Below are 20,001 nucleotides of genomic sequence, written 5' to 3' on the forward strand. Positions count from 1 at the left end.
CAAAGCTTTAAATTTTTTTATATCTTTGGTTTTCACAAATTCCCAGTATGTGCGGTTTTTTAAGTTTATCTGCCTGTGAATAGAACTGTTTATCCCTGGTTTGTAAGATTTTTTATATTTCCTGGGCACAATATAGGGAAAATGTTTTTTGCAGATAGCTTTGAAGTCCACCATAAACGCTTGATAAATGCTATATGCATCAGTACACAATAGAATGTGGCTTCAATCATGATCCTGAACTTCCGTTTGAAATCTTTGCAGGGAACAGTCAGTAACATCCTGTGTGCATATAGAAGTGCTTCGGTCGTGCTTTGCTTCATTTCCATCAGAAATAAAAGCAAGGATAGGAAGATGATCACTAATATCACAAACAAGTGTTCTGCTTGACTCAACTGCACTGTCTGCATTGGTAATGAAGAGATCAAGAATGCTCACTGTTTTATCAGTCATGCAGGTTGGCTCATTTATAACATTATTAAAACCACTAGATGTGAGGATTGACAGAAAATCACTGCTAATATTGGAAACTGGTAACATATCTATGTTCAGGTCACCGCTCAGAAACAGTACATACTTACTATGTGACGCAAATTCTAACATTTTCTAAAAAAATTAAGAAAGGCATGACAACAAGTGTTTGGGGGCTGGTAAACCGCAGAGATAACCATGGAGCCATTTTGTGCAGTTAATATTTCATCATTATCATCTGAGACAGAGAATTCCTCCAAAATTTGCACTTCGTGAGTGCGACTAACCAACAGTAACATACCGCCACTCCGCCTTTGCGGACTGTACAAATGGGTACAAATGTTTTGATAACCAGTACACGTGAATAGAACGGTGTGTTGCGTGTACCAAGTTTCTGAGACCAGTATAGCACCATAATGAACACCACTAGAATCGATGAGCGAATCCATATCATCATGCTTATTTTCCAGTGATCGTGCGTTCAGGTGAAAGAAGGCTAGGTCACTCTTGTTCCGAAGTGTTTTTAGGTTTTCCGGTGCAACAGCCATTGTGGCACAGCTACAATAACTGACATAATGAGCACGGAGTTCTATCAGAGGATAAACAGAAGTCGGAAAAGGTGGCATTATGTCTGATCCTGCACTATAAGTGGTTATGTTATAAGTTGACTCATCTGCACTAGTTAAAGGCCAACTGCAACAAAATTTTTGACACAGAAAGCCTAGTTTAAAATAGCATAGATGTAGAAGAGCCTCTAGCCATAATTTGACATTATAACGACAAGTGGAAACATTGTGAAAAGCTTGCAAAAATGGCCATTTTTTAATATTGAAACTGAAAAAAAATCTGCCATTACTACTTGCCAGAAGTGACGCTTGACCCAGAGCGTGCCACTTCTCGGTATGACCTCCAAAGTAAGGTGGCATGCTGAGACTTGTGTCGTAGTGACAGCCGGGAGCTACTTAGGTGCTGTTTAAAGGCTGCTAACAAGAAAAATATGCAATTACCAGCCCTGCAGCTTTGCCAAGATTGCTTTAGAAGTATATACTATTTATAAAAATTTAGCCGAAGTAAAATTTTGTTGGATTTGGCCTATGAAATGTGGTGCCTGTGTATGAACTGTAGATATATGTGTAATACAGTCTACTGCCATCAATTCGACCCTGATGGGCCCAATAAAATTGCCCGAATTATCCGGCAGGTCAAATTAAACAAGATCAATAAAAAAACGCCAGAACACCGCTGATTCTTTTGGCAATAGTTGCTCAATTCTAACACGCCTCCGAATCAAACGCGCCCACTTTCTACATGTCCAAAGTTGTAAACTAACGTAGAAATCACACTGAAGCTCCTAGTAAAGTACAAATCTAACACACACAATTTTTTAGCTAGAAAAATTGGTGCCCAATCCCACCGATTTCCTGAAGTCTGCTTTGCCACATGATAATTTTTAATGTTTTCTTTGCCGCAATACGTTAAGTTATGGGCAAAGTATACGAACGTTGTGAAGGTGGTTTTGGTTTCGTCTTCCTTTACACTGCACAGGCGATTTCCGCCCTTCTTCTTTTTTTTTTTTAGTAAGATGCGCGTTAGAATCTGTAACTAGCGTAATCCAAACATTGTGGGTTACGGTTATTGCTTTAAAGTCTTCCTAGGGTGGGCCAAGAATAGACATTCAACAAGAAAGGGTGTGTGCTCAATGCCTTCACTGTCCCCTAAGCTCAGTCAAGACAGACACTGGACCTCTTCGATTTTCCACTTCTGGGTACCTGCGGGCTGCCAGAGCCAGCCAGAGCGTCTTCGTTTTTCTCGGGTATCAAATTCAGCACTTAGAGTTCACAAGCAGAGTGTGAGGTTGCCTTTTTCACGATCACCCTCTTTTTAGACAAAGGCCTTCTCCTCACACATTTCGAACCTTCCAGCAGCTGCTATATTTTGCCATTTAGCAGATTCCTATAGACTGCTGCTTTGGGTCATAACTGACATCAGTCTAGAAGGGTGTTTCGATCAGGTTCGAGGCAAGTTGAGTATTGCAAACTAATGAAGAGTAGTGAGCCTTCGGGTCCCGCTAATTTCAATTGGCTTGCAACACTCAACTTGCTCAAAACACACAAAAATTAAGCCCAGTCCGCACATAGCCTACGCCTGCTGCGCCTCACAGGGGATGCAAGCCAGAGCTGCCACACTTCTCTCCAGCGTTGCTTGCGGTTCCTCCTGGCTAGACACCTTGACAGACATTGATAAAGCTTGAAAATGTGCAATTTGTATTTGTCTACTAACCCTGCAGGACAAAAGCAGTTAGCCCCACAGCATAGCATGACCAGACTGAAGAGTGCGAGCGCACTTTTCAGCGTACTCTTTAGCATGCCAGGCACATAGCATGCACACTGCAGTTAGGGTGGCCACTACAGTTGGGCATAGTTGCGCGTGCTGCCTAACGTAGATACCGTGCCCGCTGCAGAATTCCACCACGAGCCCACTCGCCATCAAGATATGTAGAGTAATGTGTGCTTTGATTGTGCTGTCATTGACATGGCTCAGGGGCGTGGCAACGCAAGCCAGTCCAAGCCAGCCTAAGCGCCCACAGTGTGTTAGGACAGGCACAGCTGGTCTGGAGTACCTGCGTGAGAGTGTGCCACATGCTCCAGGGAGAGATTCTCTGCTTCCCGAGTTGCACACATTGGAGGTGTGTCATCTCATGGTCAAAGCTCGTTACATTAGGAATCCCTTCAACACGAGTCCTAATTGTGGCATCCATCGCCGAGTTGATGTGCGTGCTGCCGACATATTCACACGAGCGAAGATGACGTTTTGTTCAAGCCATGAAAATCGTGTGATTGCCCTAGAGATAAGTGCAAAAGGAACTGTGCAACTCATGCCACTTGATACGAGAAAAAACAGCTGTATGCAGCTGTCAGTATATTGTAGCACAGCTAAGTGATGACCCACGTTAGTACACTAACAGTGACTAAAAGCATGTTTCCAACAGTGCCCGTCATTTTCTGCTGAAAGAAGAAACACAACATTGAAGCCAGGAGATGTAATGCCCCATAGGTGGCGGCCCCACTCCTTTGGAATGGAGGACGTTGAGAAGGAATGAGAAAGTTAAATGTTTTTTTGTTCATGATACCTACACTCGTAAGAAGTCTCATTGAAAAATTATTTTGGTAATATATTCCTGGGACGGGCAATACTTGTCCCAAGGCATTTTTGATGGTTCAAAGAAAGGTGGTTCAGGGCTTCCTTAGTGGCCAACATCAGTCAATCATCAAATAACTTAATACTTGTTAAGAAATCGAGAAACATAGTACATGTTATAAGATCTGCACCATGCTGCTGGCAATGCTGTTGTACGAAGTCAGATTTTACAGATTTCGCTTTCTTTCAGCTGAAGTCACCTCTGAAGATTTCAGGGTAAATTTATGTTCCCTTCACAATACAGTAAGACTCTCTGTAGAAAAGAATTAACTGGCCTGAGCCATCTTCTGCTACACCCAGCGACATCGGAGATAAGCACTTTAGATAAGGAAATTTAAATATTTTGTGTAGATATTTGTATTGTTTCCTTGTTGCAACTGAATGGTTTTCTCAAACAGAGGTACTAACCTCGTCTTCCAGAGTTCACTTGACTCTAAAGACATATCCGAAGTGGATTTCTACCGCTATCTAGGCATTCTCATAAACAGTAAATTGTCCTGGCCCGACCATATTTGGAAACTTGTAACAGATGCCTTAAGGTTACATTGTTACCTAAAGAGAACACTATCCCTCTCTCCTCCTTCAATTAGAAAAATAGTATACAAAACGTTCCTTAGGAGCCAACTTGAATTTGTTTCCCCTGTGTGGAGTCCCTACCAGGAGAACCTCATTAGATTTCTTTAGTCGGTTAAATATTGTGCTGCTCAGTTTATATCATCAAAATATGATAACTATCTCAGCGTTTCTAATATTAAATAATCTCTTGAGCTCACCCCTTTAGCAGTTAGATTAATCGCACGACTATGCCTGTTTCACAAGTTATATTTCAACTCTTCTCATCTAAATGGCACACTGCTATTTCCGCCCTTTTGAACTTCTCATCGCCTATTTGATTCCAAAAGCATTCAACGTCTTCATGGTACAACACTTGCATTCAATAAATCATTCTTTCCTACAGCCATCGACTAATGGAAGTCTTCCCGAAGCTACCATTCTTAAGCATGATCTATCTAAATTTTGGGAGTCCTTAACTGCTCGTCTTTTTATATCCTTTATGTAAAGCACTGTTTGATTAATGTCTTGCATATTTTCTATTTTATTTTTGCTACTGCTGTTATAGGTGCATACATTGTCAGGTAAAAATGATTGTAATTTTGTTCTTTATTATGCAGCCTTTGTATTTCCTTGTCGGGTTGACTGTCATCAGATCATTCTTCTTTTACAGATCTTTCTAATGTCTTTTTATCCCTCTTTTGCTCCTGCTTCTTTATGTATTGGCAGTTTGTTTGCTTTAATTTCCCACTCCTGCTATTACTATACCCAATATTAACGTTAGAAATGTTTTTCTTTGTTGTATTCACCTTTTATTTATTTATTTGAAAAGTGGCTGCCATTCTGTCAGTTATTGCATTAGTTTTGGAACATGTCTTTTTTATTTCTTGTCATCCCCCTTAGTAATAACCTGTAAAGGGCCCCTAAGGGTAAAACAAATCATGATGATGATGATGATGATGATGATGATGGTGTGATGTAGCACCAGTCCACTGCTCTTAGTAACAGTCCCCTCTCAGCAGTGCCGCTAGCTCAGCGTTGTTAACTAAACTTCACATTACTTGGCGAGAAGGCTTGTGCTTTGATGCATGCTTTCTCATGCCAATTGTTGAAAGTCACACAGGAAGTCATACTGAGTGTTGGCAGCTGCGTGTTGGATCCATCAGTGAAATGCTAAGGAGAGCAGTGGCAGCATGGAACATCTGCTTGCAAAGGGTGGCTGCATGACATCATGCTCTCTCCTGGCTTCTCTGACACCACGAATGTTTTGTTGGTAACTTAGTAAGCGATTGTTTGCTGCAGTTCGTACTGCCTGTAAAGCTACAGGCTTTGCTATTAGTATGCTAATCATTGAGCCATGAGGTAGCCCTTAGCTGTCAGCATGGCTGCCAAGTTATTATCCGAGTTATTACTCAGACCTTGGCTCTACAGTGATTAACAATATATAAATGAAATGTAATGAAGTATTTTTCTTCTGCAAAATTATTGACTGCTACATTTACACCTTTGTAATGCAGGTTGTTGTGCGGACTTCAGTGGATAAGCAAGCTAGTCGGCAGATGTCCGACATTGCTGGGCCAAGCCTGGAAGTTGGCCCTGACTGGACAGTAGTGAGCAATGTCAAAGAATTTAGAGTCCGCAGCCCAACCACAGGCCGCACAATCTTCTCAACTGAATATCAGGGTTTCCAACTTCCTAAGGGTATTCCAAATCTCAGCGTCAAAGAGGCCCATGTGTCACGGGTAAGAGCAGCTCTTTTCTCTTGCCACCTATGCTAGCAGTTTTATTTGCATCATTTACTTGATTGGCTAGCAGTAGACCTGGTATCAGATCTTTAGATGGTGTGGGATTTCAGCCATCGTAACGTGATACATCATTTCAAGCCACATCCCGTAAAACTGTCACTGTAAACTTAGCTGCTCCACATTCTTACCTGGTAACGAGTCTGTCCCTCCAGTAACTCTAAGGAGCTTTAGAAATAAGGCACCTAAAGTTAGGCAAAGCAATCTGCAGAGCTTTCTAAAGAATGAAAGAGGCGAGTACAAAAGAATGCAAGTGGGGTATGCAGTTTTGGGTATGCAAGGCTGCTTGGGTATGCTATCTCTAAACCTTCTGGTCTTCAGCAACAGAGTCGTTCAGCAGGGAGGTTGCGGGAATGTTAAAGCGTTTTCTGTTGTCTTAGCCAAAGAGTAAATAAGCATGTGGGGCAGACTTTCATAGATAGGTCTTTCTCTTTGTAGGATGCAGTGACCACAGTTGCGAATGTTGCCTGAACCAATATTTGCAAGTCTCAGAGATCAGGCTCTAGAATTTAATTCAAATCTTAAAACAGAGATTCCTCAATTCGTGTAGGAATTTGTGAGTATTTCACACCCCTAATCTTCGGAAAGCCATTCGAGCTAACATTAACATGAAGTTTACTTGACCTGAATACTTTACTTAATGCGTCGAAAACAGTACATAGTGATTGATGGGCAGCAGTCCGATTCTCTTTCAGTAACCTCTGGCATGCCTCAAGGCAGTGTGCTTGGCCCACTACTATTTCTTATTTATTGTAACGATATAGTTGATGCAATAAATGCCCCTGTTAATGTTTGTCTGTTTGCTGATGACTGTATCAGTTTTTAAAGATTTTAATACATGAATGATCAACTATCACTTAATTTATCCTTAAACAACATTCTTGATTGATGCAACCAGTGGGGTATGAAACTCAACTCTGATAAATCTGTGTTTTTGTGTATAACAAACAAAAAAGTACCGCTGAAATTTTCACATTCTATTGGTAAAGACCCCTTGCCGAAGTGAGAGAGTACATGTATCCTGAAATTACAATTACCAACAACCTAAATTGGCATAGCCACATTGCTAACACCACCTCTTCTGCTTTTAGAAACTATGTCTACTTTGCCATAGGCTTAAACATGCATCTCATAGAGTGAAATCATTAGTCTATACCACTTTAATTCAACCCAGATTGGAATATTCATGCATTATTTGTGACCCATTTACCAAAACCAACATTAATACGCTTGAAAAGATGCAGAGAAGAGCCATACGTTTTATTTTTTTCAAATATGGCCGAGAGGAGTGAGTCTGTAACTGAATTATTGCACAGTAATGGTTTCCACACAATTTAGATGAGGCAAAAAATAATGTGACTGAAGTTCCTTTACTCCTTAATAAACCTTGAATTTTCTTTAGATCCTGGTCTATACATAACTCTTTCTGCATCTAGGAAAACCTGTCATTCCTATCCCCTCGCTCTCTCCCCTTACGTTGCCAGGACAAACCTCTAATTTTTCTTTCATTCCTCGAACTATAAAAGAATGGAACCTCATACCTTTCCATCATCTCAACTCTCCTGAATCAATTCAGACTCATATTATCAGCATTTCCTAAGTAACATTGCTGTTTTGTTCTATTTTGTTTGCTTTAAGTTTATATTTTGCAATGCTGCCTTTTATACACGTATCTATTTTATTTTGTGTGTTACCTTGCCCCCCCCCCCCCCCCGCCCCCCCTTGCTGGGGCCACACGGCCTGCAGTATAATGTAAAAAAAATGACAAATGATTTTTCAATGGAAATAGACTCATTAAGGGTCTCCTATGGTAATTAGTGCAATTTTGTCATGTGAGCTGAATTACTTGAGGCTGACATGCACAGAAATCAATGTGGTGTTTACTAATTAACAAAGTCACGCTTATAAAGTTTGAACTTACCTATTCACCTTAGGGCACATGTCCCAGTTGCAGAATTGCAATCGAGCAGTAATGAAGTCATATTCTTTTAGCAGAAAGGCTGTGCTTAGCACCATTTCAAGAACCAAATCTGTGATGAAATGCATTGATGTTTCAGTAAATATGTACTGCTCACAACTGCATTTCTCACCAATGATAGTAAAATTTGGAGGCATGTTACTGTTTTGTTGTTGGAATTTGGCAGGTATAGTACGCAGCTGACTTTCGTTAATTCAAGCTTGACGAGACTGAGTTCAGAACACTAGTTCAGTGCTTCGGGGGTTATGAATATGCACTAAAAATAACTGCAAGCCATAATTTGTAAAACTAAGTGTTGCTCTTGGTGGTCTTGGTGCCCATGTTTTTCTTACACCTGACAAGTTGAACATCTTTTCTAGCTCACCAGCGCCAAGCGTGACCCATTGATCATTTCATCTCCTTACCAAATCCTACTCAAAGGCAATGGAGGACTGGATATGGAAGGACACAACATCACTTGGTCAGCAGGACACAACATCTTTCTTAGGAGTGTGGTACGGTGGATTACATGCATTTGTTTAGAGCTGTTTGAAAATCTGGAGCCCTTTCCAATGGCACCGACCATAGCATTCGCACATGTGCCAATGTGCAATATATGCGTGCATACCACTGCCACTAAAAAGAAAAATGAGGTCATGCAGCACTATCTAAACCTGTGTGCATTGTGTTAAAATGCTGATACATATAGCTGTTAAACCATGCGCATGTACACTCATGTTTATTTATTTATTTATTTATTTATTTATTTATTTATTTATTTATTTATTCATTCATTTTCAAATACTACTTTCAGGGCTCTAATGACTGTTACAGAAAGGAGTCGTTAAAACATTCTTGCAAGTGCAGTGAACATCAAAATGCAATTAAGCAAAAGAACTATGCAACATTGTATATTTCTCAAGCATTATATGAGGGGAAGTCAAAAAGTAAAGGGACTTCTGCAATTTCTTGCACTGGGGTTTGGTAACATTGCTAGTCATCATCATCATCAGCCTGGTTACGCCCACTGCAGGGCAAAGGCCTCTCCCATACTTCTCCAACTGCCCCGGTCATGTACTAATTGTGGCCATGTTGACCCTCCAAACTTCCTAATCTCATCTGCCCACCTAACTTTCTGTCGCCCCCTGCTACGCTTCCCTTCCCTCGGAATCCAGTCCGTAACCCTTAATGACCATCGGTTATCTTCCCTCCTCATTACATGTCCTGCCCATGCCCATTTCTTTTTCTTGATTTCAACTAAGATGTCATTTACGCGCGTTTGTTCCCTCACCCAATCTGCTCTTTTCTTATCCCTTAATGTTACACCTATCATTCTTCTTTCCATAGCTCGTTGCGTCGTCCTCAATTTAAGTAAAACCCTTTTCGTAAGCCTCCAGGTTTCTGCCCCGTAAGTGAGTACTGGTAAGACACAGCTGTTATAAACTTTTCTCTTGAGGGATAATGGCAACCTGCTGTTCATGATCTCAGAATGCCTGCCAAACGCACCCCAGCCCATTCTTATTCTTCTGATTATTTCATTCTCATGATCCGGATCAGCAGTCACTACCTGTCCTAAGTAGATGTATTCCCTTACCACTTCCAGTGCCTCGCTACCTATCGTAAACTGCTGTTCCCTTCCGAGACTGTTAAACATTACTTTAGTTTTCTGCAGATAAATTTTTAGTCCCACCCTTCTGCTCTGCCTCTCCAGGTCAGTGAGCATGCATTGCAGTTGGTCCCCTGAACATTGCTAGTATCCAGCGCTAAATTAGTGTCGCCGGCAACACTTTTATGCAACGTGTCACTCTTATTCCCACGTTAGTCATTAGAGTGTAGCAGACCGTTGAAAATCTGCATTAAGGAGGAAATGAGGGCAGTGATTTGCTTTTTGTTTGCGTAAGGTGTTAAACCTGCAGAAATTATTCGTTCAATGCAAGCGCAGTATGGTGACAGTTTATCGTGAAGCAACGTCTACGAACGGATTGAGCGTTTCAAACAGGGAAGAACTTCTTTATTTGACAAGGAATGATCGGGCAGGCAACCGACATCAATGACTGAGGACAATTTGAAGGTCGTTGAGGGTATAGCGATGCAAAACAGGAATCACAGTGGATGAAATCATCAATACTTTACATATCAGTCATGGTTCAGCGTATTCCATCTTACATGACAGGCTAAATTTCCGGAAAGTGTGTGCAAGGTGGGTCCCGAAATAATTGTCAGCGCAGCATAAGACACAAAGGTTGGACATCTCCCGTAAACATTTGGCCCGTTATCGTCGCGAGGGAGATGGATTTTTACAGCAAATTTTTACTGTAGATGAAACTTGGGTACATCATCATGAACTGAAAAGTAAGGCTGCAAGCATGGTTTGGAAGCGCTGATCATCACGAGAAGTTGAAAAATGTAAACGTCAACCATCAGCTGGTAAGATTATGCTAACACTATTCTGGGACATGGAAGGTGTGGTAGCCATTCATTTCACCCCCAAGAGGCGAAACTGTGAACAGTGAGAACTATTGTGATGCGTTGCGAACTAAACTGAAACCCGCAATCAGATCCAAACATTGTGGAAAACTGCGAAAAGGTGTCATCCTGCAGCAAGATAACGCTCAGCCACATTCTGCCAAATGGACGGCCGAAACAATAAAGGAGTTGGGATTCGAATTGCTGGAACACCTGCCATACAGTCCAGACCTGACTCCAAGCAATATTCATATGTTTGGACCATTCAAGGAAGCACTCAGGGGAAGAAGATTTGCAACCGGTGCAGAAGTCATTGATGCGGTGCAAAATTGGTTACTGGTGCAACCGAAAAACTTTTTTTCCTAAGAGAAAAAAAAGACTTGTGAAGCATTAGGCAAAGTGCGTTGAAGTGCAGGGAGCTATGTAGAAAAATGATATATGTTTCATTTTTCTAACATTAGAATAAATGTACTTTTTCTCAAAAGTTCCTTTACTTTATGACTTCCCCTCGTACGTCGGTACATTTGTGTGCAGGAGAAAACAGGGAAGCAATACATCCAAGTGCAAAGAAAATTCCATTGTTATAGCCAGTAATTGTTATATAACTGGGTTGCATGAAAATAAACCCCAAGAAAAACAGGGAGCCATCAAAACATTTTAATTAACTAGAAAGAAGTACAGTGAGCCCACTTATAGCATAATACTCTGTTTGTGAGAAAATACTCTTGACATCCGTGAAGTCGCACTGACGTATCAGTGATGGAGTCCTGGCGCGAAATTAAAGAATTGCACTCGAAACTCGTGATAACGAAATTCTCGCGACAACGAAACATTTTCGTATCCCCAGCGAACACCCTTAGGATTCAATGAATTTCGTACCTCTCGGCAACGAAATGTCGCTCTACTGCAATCCCGCATCAATGAAATTTGTCGGAACGTAACTCTGCATACTACCTACTCGAGTAAGGCTAGCAGGCTCCAAAATGTGCTCAAATGTGATTGTTCTGCACTAAAATTGCGTAAAATACCACCACATTACACTTGTGTGGGCACTGCCATTTTTTATTATGAAAACAACCAAGCACCGGAAGCGATCACTAAGCTGGAAACATGTCAAGGCCGCCATCATGTTTGTTGGTCACCCATTTGAAGCAGCATGCATGTTGCTACCCACATGTGACGACAGTTTTTGCATGCCTACTAGGTGAGATCGTCGATCGGTGTTCGAAACGTGCATTCAGTTTGCGTTCCCCATGGCTGACGACTCAGCGAGGCCTAGGCCAATCATGTGAAGCGAAACTGAACACAAACTGAATGTGCTTTTCGAAAAACAATCGCTGATCACAGCAATGCACTGCGTAATGTGCACCTCGGTGAGAAAAATGCAGCAACAACAAGGAAATCCACATCCCACCGACATGGAATTGTTTATGGCGTCTGAGATGGCAGTCGCAGCATATGGAGTGTCACGCATAGGGCCATGATTGAGCGATCATCCGGGGATACGCATCCCTTGCTTCAAGAATGCTGGTTTTGGTGCCACCCAACAGGCATCGCGTGCGGATGCGGCGCCGGACGTAGATTTGCGCGAAAGGGCCGTTATCTCAATCGTTTGCCTTCTGGTGCACGGGATACGATCACTTTTGTGCTCGGCACTGGACGCATCGGCACCTACGGGCAACAGCGTGTGCTGGAGAAATGGTGCTGCATGCGCTGTTGCTCTGCGTCTGGTGCCGAGTTACACAAAATCTCATAAAAGTGATCATACCTCCGAAAGCAATTGACTGAGAATACTACTACGGCAGTACTGCCACTGCTTGGGTACGCATGCGGCGCACTTTGTACTGTCGGCAATGCGGTTCTATATCCTCGAGCGAAGCTTGCAAAGTAGGCTAACAGAATTCTTACAGTAAAGTTCTGTTCTGCGATGCATTACCTATCTGTGCTGTCTCTTTTCACAACAACGAAATTCTTGCGAAAGCGAATCTTTTCGCATTCCCCGCCAATTTCGTTATTGCGAGGTTCAACTGTATGTTTTTCATTGTCTCTTCTAATAATCAACTTATAATCACAAAATTAATGACAACCTAGTTTTCATGAAATACTTGATCAGTCTAACCTGATCAAGTTTTTATCTTTAGCATTCATTTAAAAAAAAAGCCAGGTGGGTAAAATCTGGAGTCCTTCACTACGGATTCCCTCACAACCCAGTGTTTAGTTTTGAGACATTAAAGCTCATAATTTCTTTCATTGTGCAGAACCAGAGCCTTACTCTGGACGGCAGCAACGGCATCCGTATCCTAGCTGCTGGTTTGCCACGCTCCGAGAACCCTTCAAGCGATGCCTTGTACTGGTACAAGCTCTGTGTGTGCATGCCTTCTGGCCGCATCTTCCGCGTGCCAGTTCGGGAGCAAGGTTTTGGATGCGGAGACGTGAGGTTTCCAGAGAGCGTCAACCCCTGTACCTAGGTGCTACTGTGCGGCATGCTACTCATTATCTCCACATTTCTAAGCTAGTCATAACAGATATCTTTAGGTTTGAACCAGTAGGCTTGCTGAGGTCACGATTGTCAATTTTCTTGTTTGTATCTTACAATTGTCATTGCTATTGGATGTAATGTAGAAATAACCCTTTCCACGCTAAATGTCTTTTTTTTTTTCTTTACAGAAATTTTTTTAAGCACTTTACGGCTAATTCATGTTGAATGACTTTTGTTGTTGTAATATATAAATGGTATTATTTTCTCTTGTCTCTTACCATCAATTTTTGTATGTTGTAGTTTTGAGTTGCAGAGAGGCATGGCCACAGAAAATGTTTGTATGAAGCTGTACATTTCTTGCAACAAAAGTATTATGTTGCTTTTGATGCTTTCGGTATCCCCTACGTGATATGCAATTATTGGTGCCGTGAGGAAAGAAAATTGCTGAGATGAAGGTGGCAAAGCATTTTGCATCAAGACATGTAAACATGAGAGCGGCCAAACTCTTACTCACAACCATCAGATGCCCCGCAAATTTTAAACCTAGGGGAGCCAGATTTCTGCTTCATTTCTACCTACTGCCATCAGAAAAAGTCAGTTTTCTGGAAGCTTGCGCCACCTAGTAACAAAGCATTCCCACCAAAATGATAAAGTTTCTGCCACTTACCCGCAGCACCCAGTGAATGAAAGGAAATCCTTGATCAAGTAAGACTGTCGATAGTATATGCTATTGGTGAAAACGTGAGCACACATTAACCCTCCCTTGGCGCAGGTAGGGTTAATGTGTGTGCATCATTTTTTTTTTCACAACTCAAGTCTGTTAAGTGAATCGCACTGCCAAAGGATGTATTCATGAATATTTGTAATGGCATGTGCGTTTGGAGACAATTTTCATTTTGCAGCTGAGCATAAAGGTTGGATTCCCAGCCAATACAGCTGCATTTACATATGTATTTATAGATTTAGGTGCTGTGCTCGTTTGAAAACAGCAGGTGGCAAAAATTAATTCATGTCCTTCCACTGGAGCATCCCCCATAGCCTGCTGTGTGAAGCCCTTCCACTTTAATACTTTGGTCCATTAAAACTGCCAAAACACGGGGCCCTTAACTGGGTCCTTTCCAGCTGTTGTGTGCAGTGTACTAAGTTTAAGCATTCAAACAGCGTCATATGCATTTTCATTACCATTCCTTCATCTACAAAAGAGCCCCAAAGGCTGCTTCTGTGTTAACCAAACTTTTGTGTCCCTCTCCTGTTACTAGCCAACCATTATGGGGATCTTTATTCAGTCCTGAGGCTGTACTACTGTTGACTTATCGCTTGCTATGCCAGTTGATTAGCTAATAAGCCAACGAAAGCAGATGTGAAGATTCCATGCCTACTGTCATTGTTTTTTGTGTCGTGTGTTTCGCAAGTGCATTGACAGAATGCTTGTCGCTCTACTGGGGCTCCTTACTGGGCTTAACATCACGCAAAAGAAATTCCCGAGAGTTGTCAGTTGAGGCTACAACTTTTTGTGAAATTTCGTCTGAAAGATGAAGAACTATAGCTATCACACAAACACTGAGAAATGGAGCACTGGGTTTACGTTTTGTAGCAATCTATTTCATTATCCTTTTTTTTTACACCCCCATTGTCATTAGCTTGGCCATTGCCATTATCACCGAGATTGGCCAGTTAGCTAGACAGATGACAAAACAGGAATGGAAAATGAAGTGCATTGCTAGAAAATATAACCCCAGGTGCTCGTGACTTGGGAGTGCGTTATCAGAGGGCCCGATGTGCTACAGTCCCACAGATGTCACAGTTCTGACATGTTGCATTTCTATCTCATTCTCCCTGTTAAGTGTCATTACTATTAGGGACATTGTGCTCTTATGCTATTATCAATTTGCTTGGATAGTCAATTCAGGTGCAGAGCAGCTGTCAAACGTAGGGTGCGCAAATAGCAATTTTTGAGACCAAATCGAATACAGATCGAATAGTGCCAGAAGGAAGTCTAGTAGAATATTGATAGCTAAACAAATAGTTCTTGAATAAACAATGGTCATTTTCTCCATTAATGTTAAGCAAGGTTCATATCCTAGCATTCATAATGTTATCAAGCTTCTGTCTTAAAGGGCCCCTCACCAGGCCCCGTAGCAAATTTTGAATATACACTGGAAGTTGTTACGTGCCCTCTAGTGAGCGTCCTGCCTCAAAAGTTTTTCAAATTGGCTCATTAATTGCTGAGATAGAAATATTTCAGTGCCGTGAACCCATAATTTCAGAAGGCGAGCTCCACTGCATAGCGACACACTCTCTCCACTTGCCCCGTCTAGCCTCCGCAAGCGAAATTCCTTCCCTCCGTTCTCCCATACCGTACCTCGAGGGTCGCATGACGCATGCGTCATGAGCCCTGCCTTCATTTTTTTTCTCCTCTCTTTTTTTTTTTTTTTTCCGGCGCTGCGCACTTCCGCTAACGGCGCTGCACGCGAGCTGTTGTGATGTCTCGGTTCACGCAGCGCACAATTTTGTGTGCTGTGATCAAGGACACATGACTAGCGGTATAATTCAGTGCTACACGAATACTGAAGCAGAACAAGCGGATCACAGAGCATGATCACGCGCTGGAACACGGTAGAAAATGGCATAGTTTCGGTGCCTGCGCACATGACTGCACGACCTCTCTCTTGCTTCGGTGCGAAGTAAAACAAAATACAAAGACATTCCGTTGGTGTGTTTTATTATTTATCTAAATTTCAGTTCGTCAATTCAAGCAACAGATCACACAAATAACAGACGTTGCCTTGAATAATTCTCGAAGTCACATGTCACCACGAGCGACGTCACTCTGTGGACACGACTGTCCGGCTTGGAGCGCGGCCGTCGTGAGGGAAAGGGAAAACGGCATTTGGATTGAAGTTTCTGACCTTTCCGCGGCGCGTAGCAATGTAATCCTTTGCAAACACGATAATTACAGCGCATTGTATGCTCTGCGCTTGTCAGCTCAAAATGGCCAGACCTGGTGAGGTGCCCTTTAACCCTTCGAGGGTCGATTTTCTTCGCCATAATGCGACCGCTCAGGGTCGATTTTTTTTTATTGCAGATTCCAATTCTTCTTAGGGACTTATTTTGAAAAAAATGTACCACAATTTTTCTAGGGTGACTGTAAAGTGAGAAAAAATATTTTGCGTTGGTATATGTATACTCTTCAGTCATGAATAACAACAATAAAAAAGGAAATAAACTTATAGAATTCAAAATTTGATGCATTTTTGTACACATAGTTCAAAGCCTTGAAAATGTGCACACAAGAATATTTCGCAAGACTCAAATGTTCCTGCTCTTACACTAATATGTATATCCATAGCGTAATCGAACTGCGTAGGTGTGGACACTCAAGAAAACTGTGTGGTTGTGTGCCCGTCAAAAAAGCACAATGTGTGATAAACTTCCGCTAATCTTCATCTGATTGCCAACCAGAGGCAATTAGTTTTCGCGAGTGTCGAAAAAAGACAAAACAAGAAGCAATGGAAACACATGCACGGTGGTATCCTTCCTAAGCACACTGCTGCAAGCACTAAACGAGCGAAAAAGAGACAGTCGCTCTTTGAGTGACCAGTAACAAGATAGCCAACAGTTTTGCAAGCACAAGAAGCTGAAACCGCCCACGGAACAAAACCCAAACCGCCGCCCGCCCGCCCGCGCACCAATGTGCGAGCGGTAGTATATAGAGGCGCGGGAGCAAACTAGTAGCTCTAAAACGAGCCATGCAACGAAAACCAAGAGAGGGAGGTGTGCGAAAAAAATTACCTTACTTCCCACATAGTGGCAGCACATGACAGAAAATAAAAAGTTTGGAAATTGGCCCGCTTTTTAAACGTTCAGGTGGCGCCGTAAATATACGGCATCAGCCATTTTTGGACTTGTTCGCAATGCCGTATATTTACGTCATTGACCCTCAAAGAGTTAAAATTGCACATGAAGTAGTCTTGTTTACTGAAAGCCTAAATGGAGCATTTTAACCTAATAGGAAGTTTGTTTGCATACCCAGCACTCTTGTGTGTGCGAAGGATTGCGACTTGAAGGAAAGATATGGCTTCTCGAGTGATGTAGAGCTTGCTCCACTATGTAATTTACGCATTTTATGTCTACTACTGTGACCACTGGGATGAAACCTGTCGCACTGTTGCTTCAATTTCATATCCGACATTTGATTCAAAGACTGACTCAATCTAATAGGGCAATACTAGATTTTTTATTAGAAGTTGTCCAATATTCACACACCCCTAGTCCAAAGGAAGCCAGAGCTCATGTCCTCCCTGTTCAAAGTACATTTGTACCGCATAAATGCTTTCTCCAGGCTTCTCTTAACAAATTTTGGTTCATAATTGGTTACTCTTAATGAAGAAAAATTATGCTGATTATTAAGAGCAAACTGGAAAATACCATTTTGTGAATATGAACTAATCATGTATCGCATACGTCATGTGTTATGCACAAGCTGCAATGTAATATACTAGATTGAACGCTTTAAACACAATTTTAGTTGTTTACAGAGCAAGGTATTATATTAGTTTCCACGGTGAATTTAAGAGCTGTGAACATAACATCTCAATTTTTTTGAAGCCTTCATGTTTTGCAAAACATCTCATGTATCAAATCAGAATTTGCTCACAACAGTTCTCTATATGTGGCTGTTACTTTTAAATGGAACATATTTCAATAAAATCTAATCAGTCATTGCCTATTGAGAATTTCAGCATTCCACATGCATTTGAAGAGCAAGCTTAGGCTTACTTGCCTTTAATCCTGTGCAAATGATTTTTTGCCAACATTTACGTCTGTTAACCTCAGAGTGGCAATAAAACCAGATCCTCAAAACTTCTACATATGTTCCCTTTGCTGCAAGTCACCCATGTGTGACATCCAAATACCACAGAGGTTGACCGGAAGGTGGCGATTAGTAATTGTCAACAGTGGTCGAATAAGGGGATCTCTCAGGCTGTAGCCAACATTTTGACGAAAGACTTTGTCGTCATGATGGCAACAATTGACAAAGACAAGTCCACTTGTTGAAACACTAAACAGCCCCTGAACCACTCTGAATTCCTAAATTAGTTCGATAGTGGCAACCGTATGCCATTCTACAATGAATATACAGCTACAAGGATTTTTCGAAATGATGTATATAATAATGAAGTTACAGGTGTTTGAAAAATGACTGCGCAGCCACTACAGTTTCTCACCTTTGCTGCTCGCGCCTCGATGCAGTGCAGGAAAAGCAACAGGCTGTGTCAACATTTAAGACGAAAGGCTCCTCCATTGTATGCACCTAATCACCCTCCATGCAACACCGGCAGAATGAAAGCCTTTATGAAAGGTTCAGTGGCGACAATGGGAGAGCCCCCCTACAATCTTAGAACTCACAGCCGTCCCTTGTTGCCCAACCAATCGACAGTTTTTACCCTGCTGACACCATGATGGCAAAGGAGAAAAGCCCAGCAAAGAGCACAGGATTGTTTTTTCAATTGGTAGCAACCCGGCTCCACTTAGCACTGCCATGTTCACATAAGATGACTGTCATGCTATACTTTACGCTATGCACGTGCTTATGTAAGGAAAAATGCCAGAGGTGGTTTAGTGGATCTTTTAAAAAGTCCAGCCTGAAATATCTCTTGCTTGACATCTGTTGATCAGCACATGTAAGGTACGATGTGCTCAGCCTTCATGGCTGAGCACTTCATGGCTGCTGTATGTTGTTTGCATAGAAATAAATACACACTTATGGACTACTTGTTTCAGAGTGAAAAATGTTCTTCCTTTATTGAAGCTCTGCTCAAATTTGCACTTTGAGCAACATCACGCTATGAACGCAAGATATAGAGCAGATTTATTGCTTGCTGCTAGTTATGGTTATGTCGGCCAAAAGGTAGCAATATGAATGCCAATTTTAGATCAATTCTGATGCAGCTGACCAAAGTTCTATTTTCTTTTTCCTGCATATCTGCTGGATGCCATGTAATAACCTACTGTTTGTGTAAAAGTGCAGGTGAAATGAACAATGTGCTGAGGGAGTATAAAAAGATGAGCTCATTGGTTCATGTTCATTTTGAGCAGAATGACTCGACACACGAGTGAAAATGCAACGCACAGTGCTGGCCAGCACTTTTAGTATTGTGTGCCAATTTACTCCACACCAAATGAAGTGAGGAATGTTTCATACTGGCAGTGTGGTTGCACGATACAAGTGCAACGAGCATCTGAAGGGAGCCTTATGGCACATCTACGCACAAACATGCGTTTTAAGGTCCTCACGATGCAGGTTCTCAATGTCAAGACTACAATATACGAGATTCATGTAAAGTACGCTTTGAAGTGTTGTTGCCCTCTTCAAATGTCAAATGCCACTGTTTTAGCAATTACTCAGTGATAGTGTTTACGGTGCAATGTATATAAATTTTACAGCTGTTATCAAAGTCCCTGTAGGTGTTCCAAGCAAAATAACAAAAGACTTGTTTAGATCTGCGATCAGCTCACGATTGTTTCAAGTAAGCAGTGAAGTAGCGCTGTGTTCAGTGTATACAAAACCTGCCACAAACGATTGGGCCCATGGCTTAAATATGTTATAAAGTCAAAAGTTGCAGAAAAATAATTTTCAAATGAGTAGAAATTGTGCACTTCCAAAGTGAGATTTCATTCTCCTTGCATGGACGGAATGGCAATGAACTGTGTTGTAGTTCTTCCCTCATGTTCCCATAGTAAATGAGGAGTGGAGACAAAACATCTCTACACCTATAGAGTTTCATGCAGATATAACCAGAGGACAAACTGCTGCTGCAACTAGGGTATCTCAATCAGCATGAAAACAACCGGAAGTACAGTAAGCCAAGTATAAAGCGTGATCAATATTTAAGATCCATGCGATTATCATAAAGGCAGTGATTTGTTGGCACAACATGTCACTCGGGTGTTAATACGCTGATGTCTCATTGCAGCAACATACTGCTGCAAGAGTTACTGACCGTGCGCTGCAACAGTGATGATTCAGTTTGGCTGCCTCTTAGTTCCTTTTTTTTTTCTTATGCTCAGTTAAATTT

The 20,001-nt window shown here is 41.7% G+C and overlaps 1 protein-coding gene across 1 annotated transcript in view; it reads left to right on the forward strand.

The window, feature by feature from the left end:
• Scgbeta (sarcoglycan beta) overlaps positions 1-18,700 on the forward strand; it is a 49,936-nt gene extending 31,236 nt beyond the window's left edge. The window contains exons 4-6 of the mRNA XM_050182668.3: positions 5,736-5,960; positions 8,358-8,492; positions 12,702-18,700. Of these exons, the coding sequence (XP_050038625.1) occupies positions 5,736-5,960; positions 8,358-8,492; positions 12,702-12,911 (570 nt within the window). The 3' untranslated portion in view covers positions 12,912-18,700. The remainder of the gene's footprint in view (positions 1-5,735; positions 5,961-8,357; positions 8,493-12,701) is intronic.
• The last annotated feature ends 1,301 nt before the right edge of the window (positions 18,701-20,001 follow it).

This window comes from Dermacentor andersoni, chromosome 4 (assembly GCF_023375885.2).
Source record: "Dermacentor andersoni chromosome 4, qqDerAnde1_hic_scaffold, whole genome shotgun sequence".
In the NCBI taxonomy this organism is placed as follows: domain Eukaryota; kingdom Metazoa; phylum Arthropoda; class Arachnida; order Ixodida; family Ixodidae; genus Dermacentor; species Dermacentor andersoni.